At 46.0% G+C, this 16906-nt stretch overlaps 1 protein-coding gene across 10 annotated transcripts in view; it reads left to right on the forward strand.

The window, feature by feature from the left end:
• The window catches only part of Phactr1 (phosphatase and actin regulator 1), a 474784-nt gene that overhangs the window by 275385 nt on the left and 182493 nt on the right, over positions 1-16906 (forward strand). For all 10 annotated transcript variants that reach the window (XM_032884873.1, XM_032884876.1, XM_032884872.1 and 7 more), the window contains one exon: positions 9951-10115. In XM_032884873.1, the coding sequence (XP_032740764.1) occupies positions 9951-10115 (165 nt within the window). The remainder of the gene's footprint in view (positions 1-9950; positions 10116-16906) is intronic.

Genomic DNA, 16906 nt, shown 5'->3' on the forward strand with positions numbered 1-16906 from the left:
TTTCTTCACAGTGGCTCTCCACCTAGGCCCATATCTTTCTTCTTCATAGCGTGAGCTGCCTCATCTTCTAAATCCTCTTCCTCAGAGGGGCTAAGCTTGTCTGTTTCTGAACTATCAAGCCCCAAAGCCTCTAACTCCTTTACCGGATAAAGGCTTTTCCTTTTCGGGCTTTCTCCTCCTTTCCTGTTTCTCTCCCGGGCGTCCTTTCCCCTATCTCTCGCTCCCTCGGATCTAAAGTCCTTGGAAGGGCCTTTTTTCTTATGTGCACCTTTTCTCTTTGAGCTCTTTAATCTTTCATCCCACTCTGTTTCTGACATGCTGTATGAAGACCAAACATGCCTCTCAGAGCTTACCTCTCGACCTGCAGTTCTGGACCCTCTCCTCGAGCGGAGGCTCTCCTCGGCGCCGGCGATGGTGTGGCATTTGTCCCGGGTTTCGGCACCAAATGTCGCGCACCCAACGTCTCGCCAGCAAGAACGACGCGCGGACACCAGGATCCTTCTGCAGCAAAGCGTTTATTACATCTTGAAGAGGAGAGAGCGAGCCCCAGAATGGCGCTGCTTATATACACCCTAATGTGGCGTGTCCACGCCTGATTGGTTGCTTACCCATGATCTCATAGGCACGCCCGGAGTGGGCAAAGACCTGCACGAAGGCACTCTTGCACATGCGCACACAGTTAACTTCCTGAAAGGAAGTCTGCTGGCGTGGCGAAGGCTGGCGCCATCTTGTAATGGCGGAGGCTATCCTGGCCTTCCACGTGGGGTGCAGTGAAAGCCAGGGCCATCTAGTGGTGGCGAATGTTATTGCGGCCCTCTACAGTGTTGTACATTAGTATAGGTTGACTCCTTCCATGGGGCAACATCAGAGATGAGCATTTACAATGGAAACTATCTGGTCCATGAAGCCTAAAGTGTGTTTACCGTCTGGCTTAACAGAAAGAACTCACTGATCTCTGTAGGAGAAATCAGGCTTAGCTGAGGTTTGATTTGACTCTGGAAGGCACAAATTATGTCACTGCAAGAACATTAGACCTGATGAACGAAAAGAGTCCACACTATTTAAAGATTGCCTATGGATTAACATGGGCTTTCCACACTCATCCGCAAACTAAACAGACAAGTTCTGCTCCCAGGTCGCGTACAGTCTGTGGATCAAATGAGGGAGAGCTTGTTTGCTGAGATTCTTGTAGCCACTACACATGCCTGTGGTTAAGATTAAATTCCGGGAGCTGAGACAGGGATTTTGTGTTGAATGTTTCAGGAGGAACCCTGCTGATAACCTCTAGCATTTTGGTAATTGTAACACCGGAGTCTGTGTCATTGAAGGTTTAAATGGGAGCTACTTCTCTGGCCTGGTAACCACGGTCTGCCCTCCTGACTGCCTATGGCCATGGACTAGAAATAGCCTCATTTCCAGGCCATTCTTCTGAAATGTAAAGCATTTGACATAAGAGGATCGTCTCTTCTCCGCTTCTGGACTGCTCACTAGTTAACCAAAGCTGGATAAAGACCTTTCACTCTGTAGCTCCAGTGTTGACTGTGGCGGTAACACGTCTGGTCTGTAACCCCTCACAAATTGTAACCTGTCAGGTAAGTCCCAGCAAGCTCGAGAATTGAGTCTCATTGCTTGCTCTCATCCTTGAGTAAATCACTGGAGGTAGAAGGCAATTGGCCAGCCCAGGGCCACATGGCTACCTCAAGAGTTAGGATTAAGGCCGGATTCTTTGTGAAACCCCTGGGAAGAAGCCCCCTGATGGAGGCTAAGAAGTCAGGTTCACCATAATCTACCAGGGGGTAAATTTGGACTCACACTGCCTTGGCTTCAATATTAACATTGTTCTAACTCTACACGATCTATAGCATTTCCTAAGAAGCATGTTCAAGCTTATTCCAATCTCAACTGGCACCTGCTGGTCTTCCAACCCTAGTTCACAGCATAGGCAATTTGGTAAAGAGAATGCCCTACAGCCCTTAACGCCCTGGTGGTCCAGTATGGGCATCCTTCACAGAACCTACAGACGGTAGGCATAGGGTAAGATTACAGTCCTCCCTCAGTCAATGCTCAGCTCAAATCTGTTCAGACTGGCATCTGCTTTGTAACCTTATCATCACTTTGCTCATCCCTGAAGACCTCCTGTGGCCTGGTCAGTAACACAAAGTTAAAGGGCCAGACCTTCACACAGCGGGGAGATGTTTTAAAAATAGGCATGTCTTAATTAAAAAGCACGTGTTTCTTTGCTTCTGGGAAGTTATTGCCTCCTATTCATTAGCCCCTCCCCAGTTGTCCCAGTTGTCCAGTGGGGACACCACATGTCACAGACTCTGAGAGCAGTGTGAGGGTTTGGAAAGGTGATTGTCATACAAGTGCTTAGCTTAGGGCTGGCCGGAATGCAGTGGCTAAGGAATGGCAGCTGTCATTATTATTGTCCCTGTCAACCCTCAGTGTCGTCCCTGGTATCCTTGTCATTGTGTTTTCTGTCACTGTGGCAAATACTGGAATGAAATCAACTTACAAAGAGGAAAGGGTTTGTTTTGTTTTGATTTAACAATTTTACACACATACAATTGAATTTGGTCAGATTTACCACTAATTTGCCTATTCTGACCCCTCCCTCTCCTGTAGAATGTCCTTTACTTTCCAAATAGTCCCCCTTCTACTTTCTCTTTCGGTGACCCGCTAAGTCCAATCAGAGCTGCATGAACATGGATGGCAGGCTAGAAAATGGAATACAAGCAACCTGCCAGGGTTTGACTACCAAGGAAAGTGACTTCCCCTGCCCCAGCAATCATTAGCTGCCCAGACCTTCTCAAGGAAGAGTAGTGCCCATGAGCCCACCCCTACCCATGATGGAATGTGAATGGGACTGATTGAGTGCCAGTCTTGTGTGGGTAAACAAGGAGGAAGTTTTAATTCAGTTCATGACTTCAGAGATGTCATCCTCACAGGATCCTGTCACCTTGGGTCTGTGATGAAGAAGAACATCATGGTGGGGGTATAGACAGTCCGTTTGCTTCATAGCAGCCAGGAAGCAAAGAGGAGACGGGAAGGAATCAGGGCTCTGACACTCCCTTCAAGGAAAAAACTTGAAGGAACCTTTCTCTCACTGTGCCCTACCTCTTAAAGGTTCCACTATATCTTAAAAGTCTGAGACTTAAAACTCTGAGACTTAAATGTCTGAGACTAAGTCTTACCCCATGGGCCTTTAGGTGATGCCTCTGTTCTTTTTTTTTTTTTTTTTTTTTTTCGGGGCTGGGGCCCCAACCCAGGGCCTTGCGCTTCCTAGGTAAGCGCTCTACCGCTGAGCTAAATCCCCAGCCCTAGGTGATGCCTCTGATTGACATGCTTAAGTCATTAGTGGGATTGTCATCATCGTCATTGTCATCATCATCACAATCACCACCACCACCTCCATCATCATCACCACCACCATCATCATCATCATCACCACCACCACCACCACCACCATCACGATCACCAGCCCTGTCCCCATCAGAGCCTAAGAGAATTACTGTTGCATTTAGAACAAGAAACAGGAAACTCTGTTCAGGTTTTAATTTGGATCCTCCACTTCGCACACAGGAGCAGCCTCTCAAGAGGCCCACGTGCCCTGTTCCTCCTGTCCCTTTTGTCTCCAGCCAGACATCAAGTAGCACACACCATGGTGGCTTCCTTCTGACCTGTAGCCCAATGTGAGGCTGAACAATTACTGCTCACTGGCCACCCGTGCTGGCCTCAAAGGGGACATTTTTATTATTGCTTTCTCTGTAATTTCATACATGTCTACAGTGAATTTATACATCATCCACTCCTACTCCTCCACTCCAACTTCTCCCAGACCACCCCCAACTCCCCTACATGGGACCACCACATTACATCCCCTCACCCTAAGATTCTGGGAACATTGCAGAAGAATGTGCAGAAACATTTTAAGAGTCGAAGGTCCAGGAAGACTTCTGCAAAACAATGTCTTCTGGACATGACGTGGCCATTGTATTCACTCACAAAGCCGTGGCTTCCTGCCCAAGATACACACAGGATCAAGGCAGCTGACGTTCCAGCATGGGGGAGAGGAGCTATGGAAGAGAGGGGCCTTTTAAAAGCCAAACCTCCCTGAGAAATGCATTAGTAAGGACCAAGTGAAGTGCTGTGCCTACCTACAGTTAACACACGCACAGAGAGTGTGCAGTTACCCCAGGTTGGTCACAGCACACACAGAGGCTTTGGGTTCACCAGGACCAAAATCATGCAGAAGTCAAATATGATCTTTCCTGAATTTCTAAGAAGAAAGAAAAATGTCTTCCAGACATTTCTCTCCAGACTGAACGAAATCCAGTTGTCACACAGGGAGACCTAGCTGCCTATTAAAGCCCCTTGGATCTGCTGCTGGGAAGTTCCCAGGAGATGCTAGCCCAGGCCTCCCTCTGCTTGCAGGCTCTGAGTTAGCCTGGCTTTCCATTCTCCCTCCTGCCACTGAGACTGAGAACAGAGGGCTTAGGCAAAGCAGCCTTTCTGTGATCCCTGTTTAAAAGGAGGCTGATTTCAGAGCCACTTCTAGCTCTTGGTCCTTCCCTTCCTTTTGCCTTTGTCCCATTATCTCCCACATCCCTGAGACAGGAGAGTACTTGATTCTGAGCTCTGTTTTGTTTTGTTTTTCTTTCTTTATAAACCGCATTCACAGGCCGGCCTTGTGCCTTCCAGTTTCATTATCCGATGGCAGAGCGGCCAGGTTGAGAGCTAGCCTCCGCCGTCGGACGAATTGGTGAAAATGTCGGATGGGTGATTAAAATGTAAATCAATTAAGCCTAGTCATCTTAGCAATCTTCTGCACTTAAAGGCTGAGTGTCTCGAGTTTAATAATAATACACTTATCAAGGTTCCACTTAACTAGATTTATAACTATGCCTTTGTAATTCTTTCTCTGCTTTGTACTGCCACTCTGGGTTTACAAAAGCACTCTTAATTGGGGATAATTATTTTAATACAACACTTTCAGAATAATTTTTTGTCCATTGCTTAAAGATGCAGCTGAGAATAGCTTTGGCCATTGTCTTGCTGATGTGATGAGACGCCATGGCCAAAGGCAACTTGAAGAGGGAAGAGTTTATTTCATCTCATGGCTCCAAGTCCATGTCCATCACTGAGGGAAGGCAGCAAGAACTCAAACAGGGTTAGTAACCTGGAGGCAGGAGCCAATGCGGAGGCCACCTAGGAGTGTGGCGAACTGCCTTGCTCCTCATGGCCTGTTCCAACTGCTTTCTGACAGCGTTTAGAACCACCAGCCCAGAGTGTGGCTCCACCCACAGTGGGCTGGGCCTTCCCACGTCAATCATCCATCAGGAAGGTGCGCCATTTTCTCAATTGAGGATCCCGCATGTATATCAAGTTGGCGGAAATCTAGCCAGTGCAGTCACAGTGGTTCGTTTTTTTTCTTAATTCCAGTGGCGATGCTCATCTTCATACCTCTCGACATCAGTTGAATCGAGTACAACTGTTCTTTGGCTTATTTTAATACATTCCAAGTTAGTAACAACTATAAGAAGCATATTCATGTCTTCATGTACTTTTGTTGCTGCTGCTGCTGCTGCTGCTGCTGCTGCTGCTGCTGCTGCTGCTGCTGCTGCTGCTGCTGCTGTGCTTGTTTGGGTACTGGGTGTTAATCCTGGGGCCTCCTTATGCTAGGCAAAGACTGGACCACTGCTTCCGTGTCCAGATCTAAACTACAGCAGCGATTTGACGCAGTTGCTGCCACCGCAGAAGCAGCGACTCGAGCAGCTGGAAGGATCTGGAAAAGGGGGTCCAAGCTCGCTATCGTGCCACAGCCAATTTGCCCATTCTAGTTGGCTTCTTTTCAGTTTTTATTATAGCCTGTTTTTAATTTCTCCCTCTCTCTTTAATTTTAACACCCTTCCTGGCTATCTGCAATGCACACTTATTGAAAGCCTCCTGAATCTTCATCTTCTTCCCTCAGCCTCCGCTCTGCCCTCCCTAGTGCTGCTGGAGGAAGCTCCCTGGTGCCCACGTGGATCTGATGTGCGCACAGCATAAAGACTAGTGGCGCTGAGCACTGCTGTGCACTGATCTTCTCCACCTTCCTAGAAACCCCCATTCCGCAAGCTTCTCCCCCTCTTCCCGGGATCTCCATCCCTCGCCTTTCCTGAGTCCTACAGTGTGTAAAACCCCAAATGCTAGAATTGTTTCTGCTCTCCCTCCTTGAAATTTTCTTAAAATGGTTCCCCAAGACCTTGGGCCATAAACTCCAACCTTTGCAAAAGAGTCACAATATCTAGCCCCAAAGTCCTTGACCTTGAGCTTCCAGAGATGACCTATTTCCTCCTATTCTTGCCAATCTTCCATTTACAGCCATCACCGTCATAGTTGTGAAAACCCCAGACTTTAGGCATTCTTTGCCATGCTCCTGATTGAATTCCATCTGTTATTTCTGAACTCCTGGTTCGCCCTTACCTAGGTACTAGTGAAAATGAGTACTGTGGCTTTCGGATTATTCTCTTTGACACCTGTATCCTTACATTTCAGTGTGTCCGCCCTTTTCTGCTACAGTGATGGTCCTAAGGAACATCTGATTGCTATTATTAAACTATGGCATCCTGATAGTGTTAGCCTTTGTGCTGTTGTAACAAACACCTACTTTTTGTTTTTATGTATTTTGGCTTGTTTTGGGGATTTTGGTTCACAGTAGGGCTGCCTGTGTTACTTTAGGCTCGCATGAAGGCAGAATATCTGGCAAGGAGTGTGTTACGGACCATAGTAGCTCACCTCACGACAGCCAGAAAGCACAGAGACAACGAGATGGAGGAGGGGCTGAAGATCCAGTCTCTTTGAGGCCATGCTCCCAATGACTACTTCCTTAGGTCCCAAATCTCCACCATTTCCCAGTAATGCCATCAAATTTGGAATTTGTTAGTCAACTCACCCATTGATGAAGCCAGAAGCCTTATGATTCACCCATCAAAAGTCCTACCTACAAGCACTGCTAAATTGAGCATTCACACCAGAGACCTTTAGGACATCCTACTCATGGAAACACTGCTCATGGTACCTTCTCAGACAAGACAGCCTTTACCTGCCAATCAAAAGTAAGCTCCTCCCCCCCAGAACTCTTCATCAACTTTACTAGATTGCACTCAGTCTTTGGGGGTCTTCTAGCATCGTCCGTACCTCAGTCTCAGTGTTTATTGCCTACCCTATGTCCTGGTATAATCTCGTCAGTCCATCTGTTCTGATTTAGATGCTGACACAGCATCAGTCTCCAGGAAAAAGTGAGCATTGGATACATATTTGTTGAATATAGTATTGACAGGTGCTCTTTTTAAAAATGTCCATACTTCCCTTCTGATTCTGAGATTAAAATCCAGATGCATAGTAAAACCCTGCCAGGAGTTCAGTTGAGCTTGTTCCAGACTCCTCCAATAATAGCTCTCCCCTGATGTCATCGCTGGGTTCAGTCTCTTAACATTCCAAGGCGGGCCGTGTTTGCAGCCCTTCTGGGTGTGCTTCTCTCGCCAGGCATCTACTGCTGTTTCCCCATAGAAGAAAATTACTTTTCTCTTTCAAAACCTAGAAACATGAGCTCTCACTCCGGGGTCTTCTCCAGTCCCAGAAATGAACATTAGTCTTAATGTTTAGGTTGCAGTGTTGGACACCTGTCTCTTCTGCTCCTCATACCTGCTCTCACAATTACCTCTGGTTCATCTCTGTGTCTTCCCCAGAAGTGGGCACGGTATCTATCACAGCATTAAATGGTCCATTGGTCAAACAATGGGACAGAAGTGCTGTCTGTGTGTTGAATCACATGCAGACGGTCACTCACTACAGTTAGACTTCGGGTCTTTCAAATGTATGGTGGCGTGAGGGGATATGTGAGGTAGAAACTATGCTTTGCATATTGAGTTTAGATCTTTCCCCCATGATGCTGGGTCAGACCCTGTCTGGCAATTCTCACAGCATCAGGGAGCATCTCTAGTAAGTCAGCCCCAAGGGGAAAGAGGAACGTTCTGCAGTTCTCTCTATGGCTAAGCAGTACTACGTAGTAGGTCATGTGCAGTCAGTGGGTTTGGTACTTAATGGCATTTTAATTGGTGACAGTTGGCCATCTGTAACCCGTCCTCAGTCTAAGAGCATATGGAGTTGAAGGACTAAGAGAGCCTGTCGCTGTTCTCACCCTGCAAAGTTGAGCCTCCTCTGCTGTGTGCCTTGTGTTTGGGTGGGGTGGGAACGTCTCCTGTCTTTCGGGTCACTCAGGTGGTCTTATGACCTATGAATAGGCTTTGTTTGCATATACTTCTCAGGTATGTTGATGGCCCTTGAATCCTTCTTCCCAGGAACTGCCATCTAGTCCTCTGGCACCAGTATGATAGCCGCAGGAAGCCACGTGGCACATAGTTAATACCCTCTGTATTTGTGGGGGAAGGGATGGCCTATGTCGAAAGCATTTCAAACCCCAATAGTCAAGCTTTTAAGGACTGTGCTTTATCGGGGGAGGCCAGGGGACATTTTTATGACGATAGCGTTGGAGGACATACACCGTGGTTCAAATTCACTACAATTGTAGATGTTGGTTTTGCTTTCTGGAAGGTTGATTTCTTTTCACCCTCAATTCTGCCCAGGAAGCTAATTTCTCTTATCATTCTTATCTCGGAAATTAAAGTTGGGGTATTATATTTAGATTGCCAAAATATGTAAATTCCCGTGTAACTTGGAAGACTTTCTTCTACTCGATGGTAAAAGAGGCTGGGTGGCTGTGGCCTTTAAGGAAGGTCCATAACCCTTCTTTATGAAGGACTGAAGGGCTTCTTGGCTTTGTGTTGGTTAGTTTTCCATTACTGTAACAAAACACCTGAGCTAATCAGTTTATAAAGAGGAAAACTGTTTTTGGAGTCCATGGCCAACTGATCCTATTGTTTTGAGCATGGGATGAGGAAGCCAGCCATGGATATGGTAGATCAAAGTGGCCGGCCAACTACCTGCCAGGGAGCAAAGAGGCAGGAAAAGGAATGCCGGAGTTCCAATATCCCATTCAAGGGCACACCCTTGTACTTGCCTCCAAGGGACTCCCTCACCGTCTAAAGATTCCACTACTTTCTGAGCTTAACACATCAGACATTGAAGAACATTCCAAATCCAAACTATAGGAATGTGGTTCTTGTGGTCAGTCTAAGTGTTCCCTGAAAGCAAGACTCCTGGATTAAAGAAAGTAAAAATTATAAAAATCTAATGAAAATGTGAGTGGTTTTAACGTTACCTATTTCTCATAGCCACTCCCTGCCCAGATCCCAGTGCTTCCAAGGTCTGAAATACAGCAGCAGGGCAGTAGAAAGTCTCAAGCAGTGGGTCGTAGAGACAGGGGCACCAGAACAGACAGTAGACGAATATTTTCTTCCTCCCTTTCTCTCAACAAACAATTCTATGGAGGCTGTTACGTCTGCCATATTGAGAAATTACGACATTGATGGTTACATCAACTCTGGAGTGAGTCTGCTGATGGCCTTTGGGGAATTCGGTCACCTTCCAGGGAAGCCCGTGGAAATCTTCATCTCCCTTCCCTGACTAGGCAGCTTAGTGAAGGCTAAGCAAATCTGATTGGGACAGTGGTGCACGCCCACCATTCTAGCTCCTCAGGAGGCTGAGGCAGGAGCATTGCTTGAGACTTAGAGGTTGGTACCAGTTTGTATGTCACCGTGAGAGCCTGTCTCTTTAAATATAAGCAAAATTTGGTTAAAGGTGTTCTAGATCTCTAGGATCTGGCTGACTGTCCCGCAGCTTTCAGAACACATTGGTATGACTTCCATTCCAAAAGGCAAACGGAGCTCGAGTCACGTGCTTTCTGTTATCTGTCGCCATGGAAAGCGCAAGCCATCTGTGAGGCTCCCGTTTTAACACACGTCTCCCCCCTCTCTCTTTATTTCCATCACTTTCTTGGGGAAAACAAGCTGAGGAAGTGGAAAGGCTGGCGGCCATGCGCTCTGACTCGTTGGTCCCAGGTACGCACACCCCGCCCATCCGGAGGAGGAGTAAGTTTGCCAACCTGGGAAGGATTTTCAAGCCTTGGAAATGGAGGAAGAAGAAAAGCGAAAAGTTCAAGCACACGTCAGCAGGTAAGGCGGCTGCTGGGCGGCTGCTGGCCTTGTTTCTCATTGGCTGTTCGTTGAATTAAACTCGGCATCTTAATTTGTAGGATTTCGATTACCACAAATGTCTGATGCAAAGCAGAAATTCCAGCCTCGCAATTTTTCTCGCCTCTAGCAATTCCCGATACGATTAGAAATTGCTTTCCCACCTTTCACGGATGTATTTCTTTCTCTTTCCTCTTGTTGGTTATTTTTTAATTCAAAAATGACTGCTCTTTGTTTGATTTATAAATTATGTGAACTCGGAATTTCACCTCTTCTATAATTGGAGACTTTCACTGCTGCCCAGACAACCCATTTCTTATTATTCACCCAGATTTTCACTGCTCCAGTGAAAGTCAACACACAGAAGAAAAAAAAAGATTTATGTACGGTTGTTGGTGGATAAGATCAGGTTATTTCATGGAGGAAGAGTCGTGAATTAGTGATTCTTAGACAGGGCAGAAGAACAGAGGGGATGTGAGTCCCCAGTGCATTGTGAAGTTAACCTTGCGCTTCCTAACTCAGCAGCCTGCTGGGAAATGTTGGGGGAGATAACCTCAACCTGGAACCAGATGGCCTGAGTTCAAGTCCAGATTCTGGTATTTGCTGGCTACAGGAGTTTGTTTAGTTTATTTACCTGTACCTAAATTTTCTCATCAATAAAAACAGAGGGTAAGAATAAGTACTTCACATGAATTTTTATCTGAGGAGACTTGAGCAAAGCAGGTACCTGTTTTTTAAGTGCATGAAGATGTGGAAAGAGAAATTGTATACAGAATGACCAGGAGTTTTTATCGTGTTAGTTTAGAGGAGATGACAGGAAACCGTGTAGATTGCATTTGGGTTTGTCGTAGTCTTGGGTTGGTATACCAAAAAACTACCCATGAGGTGGTTTAAGCGAGGGAAGTTTATCTCCCACAGTCACAAAGGCTGTAAGTCCCAGGTAAAGTTGTGAACTATGCTGGAGACTTGGTTGGTTGGTCAGTGATTTCTGTCTTGCTGTGCACTCACAGACCTTTTTTCCGTGGATCCACGGAGCAATTGCAGTCTGGATGTCCTCTAAGGGGGGAACCTATCAACGGCCCATGCTCTTGACCTCATCTAAGCCTAACTAGTGTCCAGAGACCCACATCTCTGCCTCCATTCACATGGGGTGGGGGAGGAGGCTTAAGGCTTCTTATAAGACCTTGAGAATAACGCAAATTAATCTATAAGTCTTTGTTTCTCTTTATGGATCCCGTCACTCCCTGGGCTCTATTCCAGGCTTCTGTTTTCTTCTCCCACCATTTTCTAAAAACTCCAATGCAAGCAAAGTAACAAACAGGAAGGGGTTGAAATGGGCATGGCTCTCGACAGACATGCCCAGCGCCTGCTTCCTGAGCACCAGGGCCCTGTAGCCCTGATTTGCTCCATCCTGAAATGACAATGGGCCTGTGTACATCAAGGCCTCTCTGAGGCAGTCCCTTCACTCTGACTCTGCCTTCAGCTCCTTTTGGATGAGTGCTAATGTGCTGGTGTCAGATAACTCTTGAAGTGTTACAAACCCGAGAACTTCCAATGGCAAGCTCTTGGGACACCCACCCTTTATCCAGTAGATTTACTATCTTTAAATTCTTATCCTTATTTGTGTGCTTTATTTGGCTTAGAATACCTTTTATATGTGATTTCAGTCTCTTTTTAAAAGACACAGCTCCTAAATGGGTATAGTTTCCAACTGCCCGCTAAATATGTATATGTATATGTATATGTATATGTATATGTATATGTATATGTATATGTATATGTATGTGTATGTGTATGTGTATGTGTATGTGTATGTGTATATGTATGTGTATGTGTATGTGTATGCGCATATATATACACATATATAATATACATGCACATATACATGCACACACACACACATATATATACCTGGACCTAAGTGCCGCCATCAGACCCTGCTAGAGAAGTTTCTTTGTGCAATGGTTGGCAGCTATACAAGGTCGAGGTCAAATGGTTGACAAGCTAAACTGCCTACGGAGTGCTCAACTATGAAGGGTCATCTGTATTACACCTCTTCACCCCACACTGCAGGGAACATCACAGAAGAGGGGGCAGAGAGATGGTGAGAGCCAGAGGTCAGGGAGAAATAAGGTGAACTGGCCTCCTCTGTGTCTGACAGAACCACTGTACACAAGAGCTCACAGCAGCCATGGTTGCCTACAAAATACCTTCACAAGATAAAAGCAGTTGACATCCCAGCACAGAGCAGGGAACGGCTTATGTCCATTTTAAAAAAATGAAAAATACATAGAGAGGAAATCTAATGAAATGTACTCTGTCGGCAGCACCGGGCAGCAGACACTAGAACTGAAAAGGAAGTGGGTGTGTCCTTTAAGGAAGTGGGTGTGTCCTTGAAGACTTAATTGAGAGTTGTTAGCTGCTGACGGAGTCAGTTACCTTTTAGGCTTCGGTCCCTAGTGGTTGCCCGGATGCCAGGGGATGGCCCTTAACCCATGTGTGTATGAGCAGTATTAATTGGACTCAGTGAGTTATTATATATAAAATGAGAGGGGGGGGAGGGAGAGAACACGAAGTTATGGAGGGATAAGAATTGAAGGGTAGATCTAGGAGAAGTTGGGGATTGAATGGGGCTTGTGAAAATGATCAATATACATTGTAAATAAGTTAAGAAGTTCTCTAAGAATTAATAAGAATATTAATTAAAAAAAGATATAGCTCCTGGATTAGAAAGCAGAGGGTACACTATATAATGTCTCCTTACCATGATAGATGGATGAGCAAACCATGTTACTGAAGCTATTCTGGTTTGTTTTAAATCCCATGTTTCGCCCTGTGTAGCCTCCTTTCTTCTTACTTGGATTTCAGGATGCCATTTATCACATTTGCAGAGGAAAAACTTTGTGAGCTGGCTCTCAACCCAGAGGGATACTTTTGACAACAAGAGATAGTCCACAGGATGAATCGTACATTGGTATATAATTGAAAAGGTTGACTCTTCTGCGTTTGCATAGGTCACAAATACAAGAGATATACAAGAGGAGTCCTAAGTTTTGAGAATGCAAACCGGTCAGCCATTTCCAGCTGGCTGTGAACATATTTGTCTTGTATGTGTATGCTGTTAAAGACAAGGCATTATTCAGGTGTGCTTATTGAAGCTGGCAAGATGGGTTCATTTGGGACGATCACAGTAGGTAGAGTGACTTTCTCAGTGTCCTTCAGAGGTGGGGGGAGAGATAGTTCAAATATCACTTGGAAATTCTAGGAAACTGAATGAGGATGAGACAGGGGTAAGTGTATGGATAATAACTAAGAAGAAACATCTTCAGGAGTAGGAGAAATGCTGGTTTAATAGACCTGAGGATGATAAACGTCACTGAGAAGAGGTGTGGTAAATAAAGAATCCCACTGGAGACCAAGGTTGGCCATGTATTAAAGGCGGAGGATTCTGGCTAAAACTGGAGATGCAGAAAGTGATACGGAAGCCCCAGACCTTTGCCAGTCCCCTCCACTGCTTCCTGGTAATCAGGGACGTTGAACATGAATGTGATGTAAACTCCTGCTGCCACTCTGTCACGGAGTCCCCGCCACCCTGCCATTGCCATCACAGTAGCCTTACATCCCCTCACACTGTCAGCCTAAGATGTTTCTTATTAAACGTTCACTCACAACAGCTGGAGAAGCAGCTAATGCAGCACTGATGGTGTTCTCTGGCTGTCTGTCACGGCTGTGGATAAAGCCACAGGAGCCACCCTGAGCTGTAATTTTGCCAGGTGAATAAAAAGAGGAAGAGGAAATGAAATGAAACTAAACGACTACTTGTATCCACGTCCAGGATTTTTGTAGCAAGTTTGCCTAAGCTCGGTGGTGTAAAAGCCACAGAAATGGGTTGGTTCACAGTTTTGAAGACCAAAGTCCGCAGGCAAGCTGTCAGTTGGGCAGGCTCCTCATGGCATTCTGAGGGAGGGGCTCTTCTTCTTCTGTCCCTCCTGCTGCTGACCATGCTTGGCCCATTGCTGTGCTTCAGGTCTGCCTATTCCATTACCTGCCTCCCTTTTGTCTCTCTGGGTCCCAAATCCTCTCTCTTACAAGGACACTGGATTTAAGAATAGTATTTAGGAATAATAGTTAGGAATAACCCCATTCAGAAATCTTCTGAGCCTGGCATGATGTCTGACTCACACATGTTAGCACAGTACTGGAAATACCTATAGGCCTACACAGTGAGACCCCCACCCCCGTCTCCAAACAATGGCATCAACAAAAACAATTTCACTTAGTTATACTCGAAATTCAATTATTATCAAGTAAGTTTTCATTCATGGTCACTAGGAACGTTCATGTGCTATTTGGAAGGTAGTGAGGGTTAAAATAGACATTGGATTAGTAAAGAGAACTCCTGTAGATTGACAGGAATTAGAAAAGCCAATAGACTTCAAAGCCCAGAGATGTCAAAGAACTTGAGACTATCCATGAGGTTAGTGGCAGAAGCAAATGGAAGAACAAATGCACATGGAGACAAAACCCAGATCCTCAAATAAAGGATCCTTAAGATGGTACTGTATGGAGCCTGACCAATACAGAGACGATGCTTACAACCAACCATTGAACTGAGAACAGGGTTCCCAATGGAGGAGTTAGAGAAAGGACTGAAGGAGCTACAGAGGCTTGCAACCCCATAAGAACAACAATACCAAGCAACCAGAGCTTCCAGGGACTAAACCACCATCCAAAGACTACACATGGACAGACCCATGGCTCCAGCTGCATATGTAGCAGAGCGTGGCCTTGTCAGGCACTAATGGGAGGGGAAGCCCTTGGTCCTGCCAAGGCTGGACCCCCCCCCCAGTGTAGGGGAATGGTAGGGTAGGGAGGTGGGAAGGAGTGGGTCCATGGGTGGGGGGACACCCTCATAAAAGAAGGGAGAAGGGGGATAGGATAGGGATTTATGGATGGGAAACCAGGAAAGGGGATAACATTTGAAATGTAAATTTTAAGATATCCAATTAAAAAAAAAGAAATAAAATTTCACTGACACTTAAAAAAAAAGACGGTACTGTATGGAAACAAAACATAGACCACCACCATGGTATAGACCCAAATGCCCACGTATCTCATTTGTAAGATTTCATTCTGACTTACTTCATCAGTCAAGTAGGACAAGGGACCTTCCTGCATCGTTTTCATATCCAACTGCTGAACTAACAATTTTTCTGGACAACTCTCCGTTCTTTTCCCAAACTGAGATGTTTTAGTCCACCATCTTTGCGAGGGACCGAGGTACTACCATGGAACGGAGACACAAATATCAAGGGCTGCTCTCCAGTCCTTTTCCCCTTCCATTAGCAGACACTCCTGACACAAGCCACGGCATACTAGGATGGCAACTCCCAGGCAGTAGTCACTGCTTGCCTGTCTCCCTCCCAACTGTGACTCACGGTAGCGGCGTTCATCCCTGCCTGGCAGACAGCAGTATGACTGAGCCAGAAACAGTAGCACTCCATTGGTGGGACCCAGAAACAATCCATTCGCTTTTGCGCATGGTTTTTCTGTGCCAAATGATACAACCAGAACAGGATTTGTGGATAGGATATCGAAAGGACTCCCATAACCAGAGAACACCAGCTTCTCTTTGGGCTCCTGAGCCTAACATTCGTTCTGATGAAAGTGTTACTCATCCCGAAAGCCTCCAGTGCAGCAACAGCCAGCTCTTCACCCTGGCCTGGGAAGCTGAGACTTCCTTCATCTTGCTGCTGGCCATCCGCTTCCCATAGAGCCAGACCACCCACGAGTCAGTCACTGTTGACATTCCAGTCCATCTCCAGCAAATCCACGTGGCTAGATCAAGCTCTTTAGATAGAGGAGACAGTCCATATTGGAATGTTAGACTATGCCTTTGAACCTGATACCATATATATAGGTCTCTGGGCTCTTCAGGAAGTCTGTTCCTGATGCTCAAGATGACAAGCGCCTGTGCTAATCTTAGAACATTAACTTCTCTCTCCTGGGAATTCCTATCAAACCACAAACACGATGTAGGGAAGTTCATTTATAATTCTTGGAGCAGAGAAATGGCACCTCAGAGTACGTGAAGGCTGATCTTGATCTCCCTTTGTCGCGTGATGTTGCGACCCATTGATAGAAGATGGAAGCATCACCCTTCTCCATAAAGGCAAGATCTGCCTGTCATGCAGGCAAGCTCTGTGGATCACCACCAGCACGGCTTATGAGCTGGGAGCTTATGTTATTCCCTGATAAGTTAAGAAGATGAGACTGATGGGCAGCCCTGAGCCTTCTAGGAGCCTCAGAGCCCTCATTTTTAAGTTTCTTGGTGTCTCCATTTTCCTAGCAAAGGAGCAGGGTCTCCTCCTTCCTGAGAACCTAAGGTTTTAGACTTTTACAAATCACAGGAAATGAAAAAATGATCCCAACTTGGCATGCTTCTTTTATTTATGTGAAGGTCATTGTCCATGAAATTTGAACCGTGAGGACAAGTATGATTCATACCCCTCCCTCCTCTAAAGGCCGTGGTCTGGAAGGGAGAGCAGATAACGAGGCTAGGAAGTGTGGGGATGTATTCGTGACATAAGAGAGGTGCACGAGCCTCTGAGCGTGCAAAGGGCACAAGCCAGCTAGTTACAAGTCGCCAGGGGAGTTTCCCAGAGGACTGGGTGGTTCATCAAGAAACAAGACGATGAAAACAAGCAAGTCTTCTCTCCTGGCCAAGAGAATAAGAGTGGTACAGAGGCCAGAGAAGAGAGACATAGGTAACC

Source organism: Rattus rattus, chromosome 14 (assembly GCF_011064425.1).
Source record: "Rattus rattus isolate New Zealand chromosome 14, Rrattus_CSIRO_v1, whole genome shotgun sequence".
In the NCBI taxonomy this organism is placed as follows: Eukaryota; Metazoa; Chordata; class Mammalia; order Rodentia; family Muridae; genus Rattus; species Rattus rattus.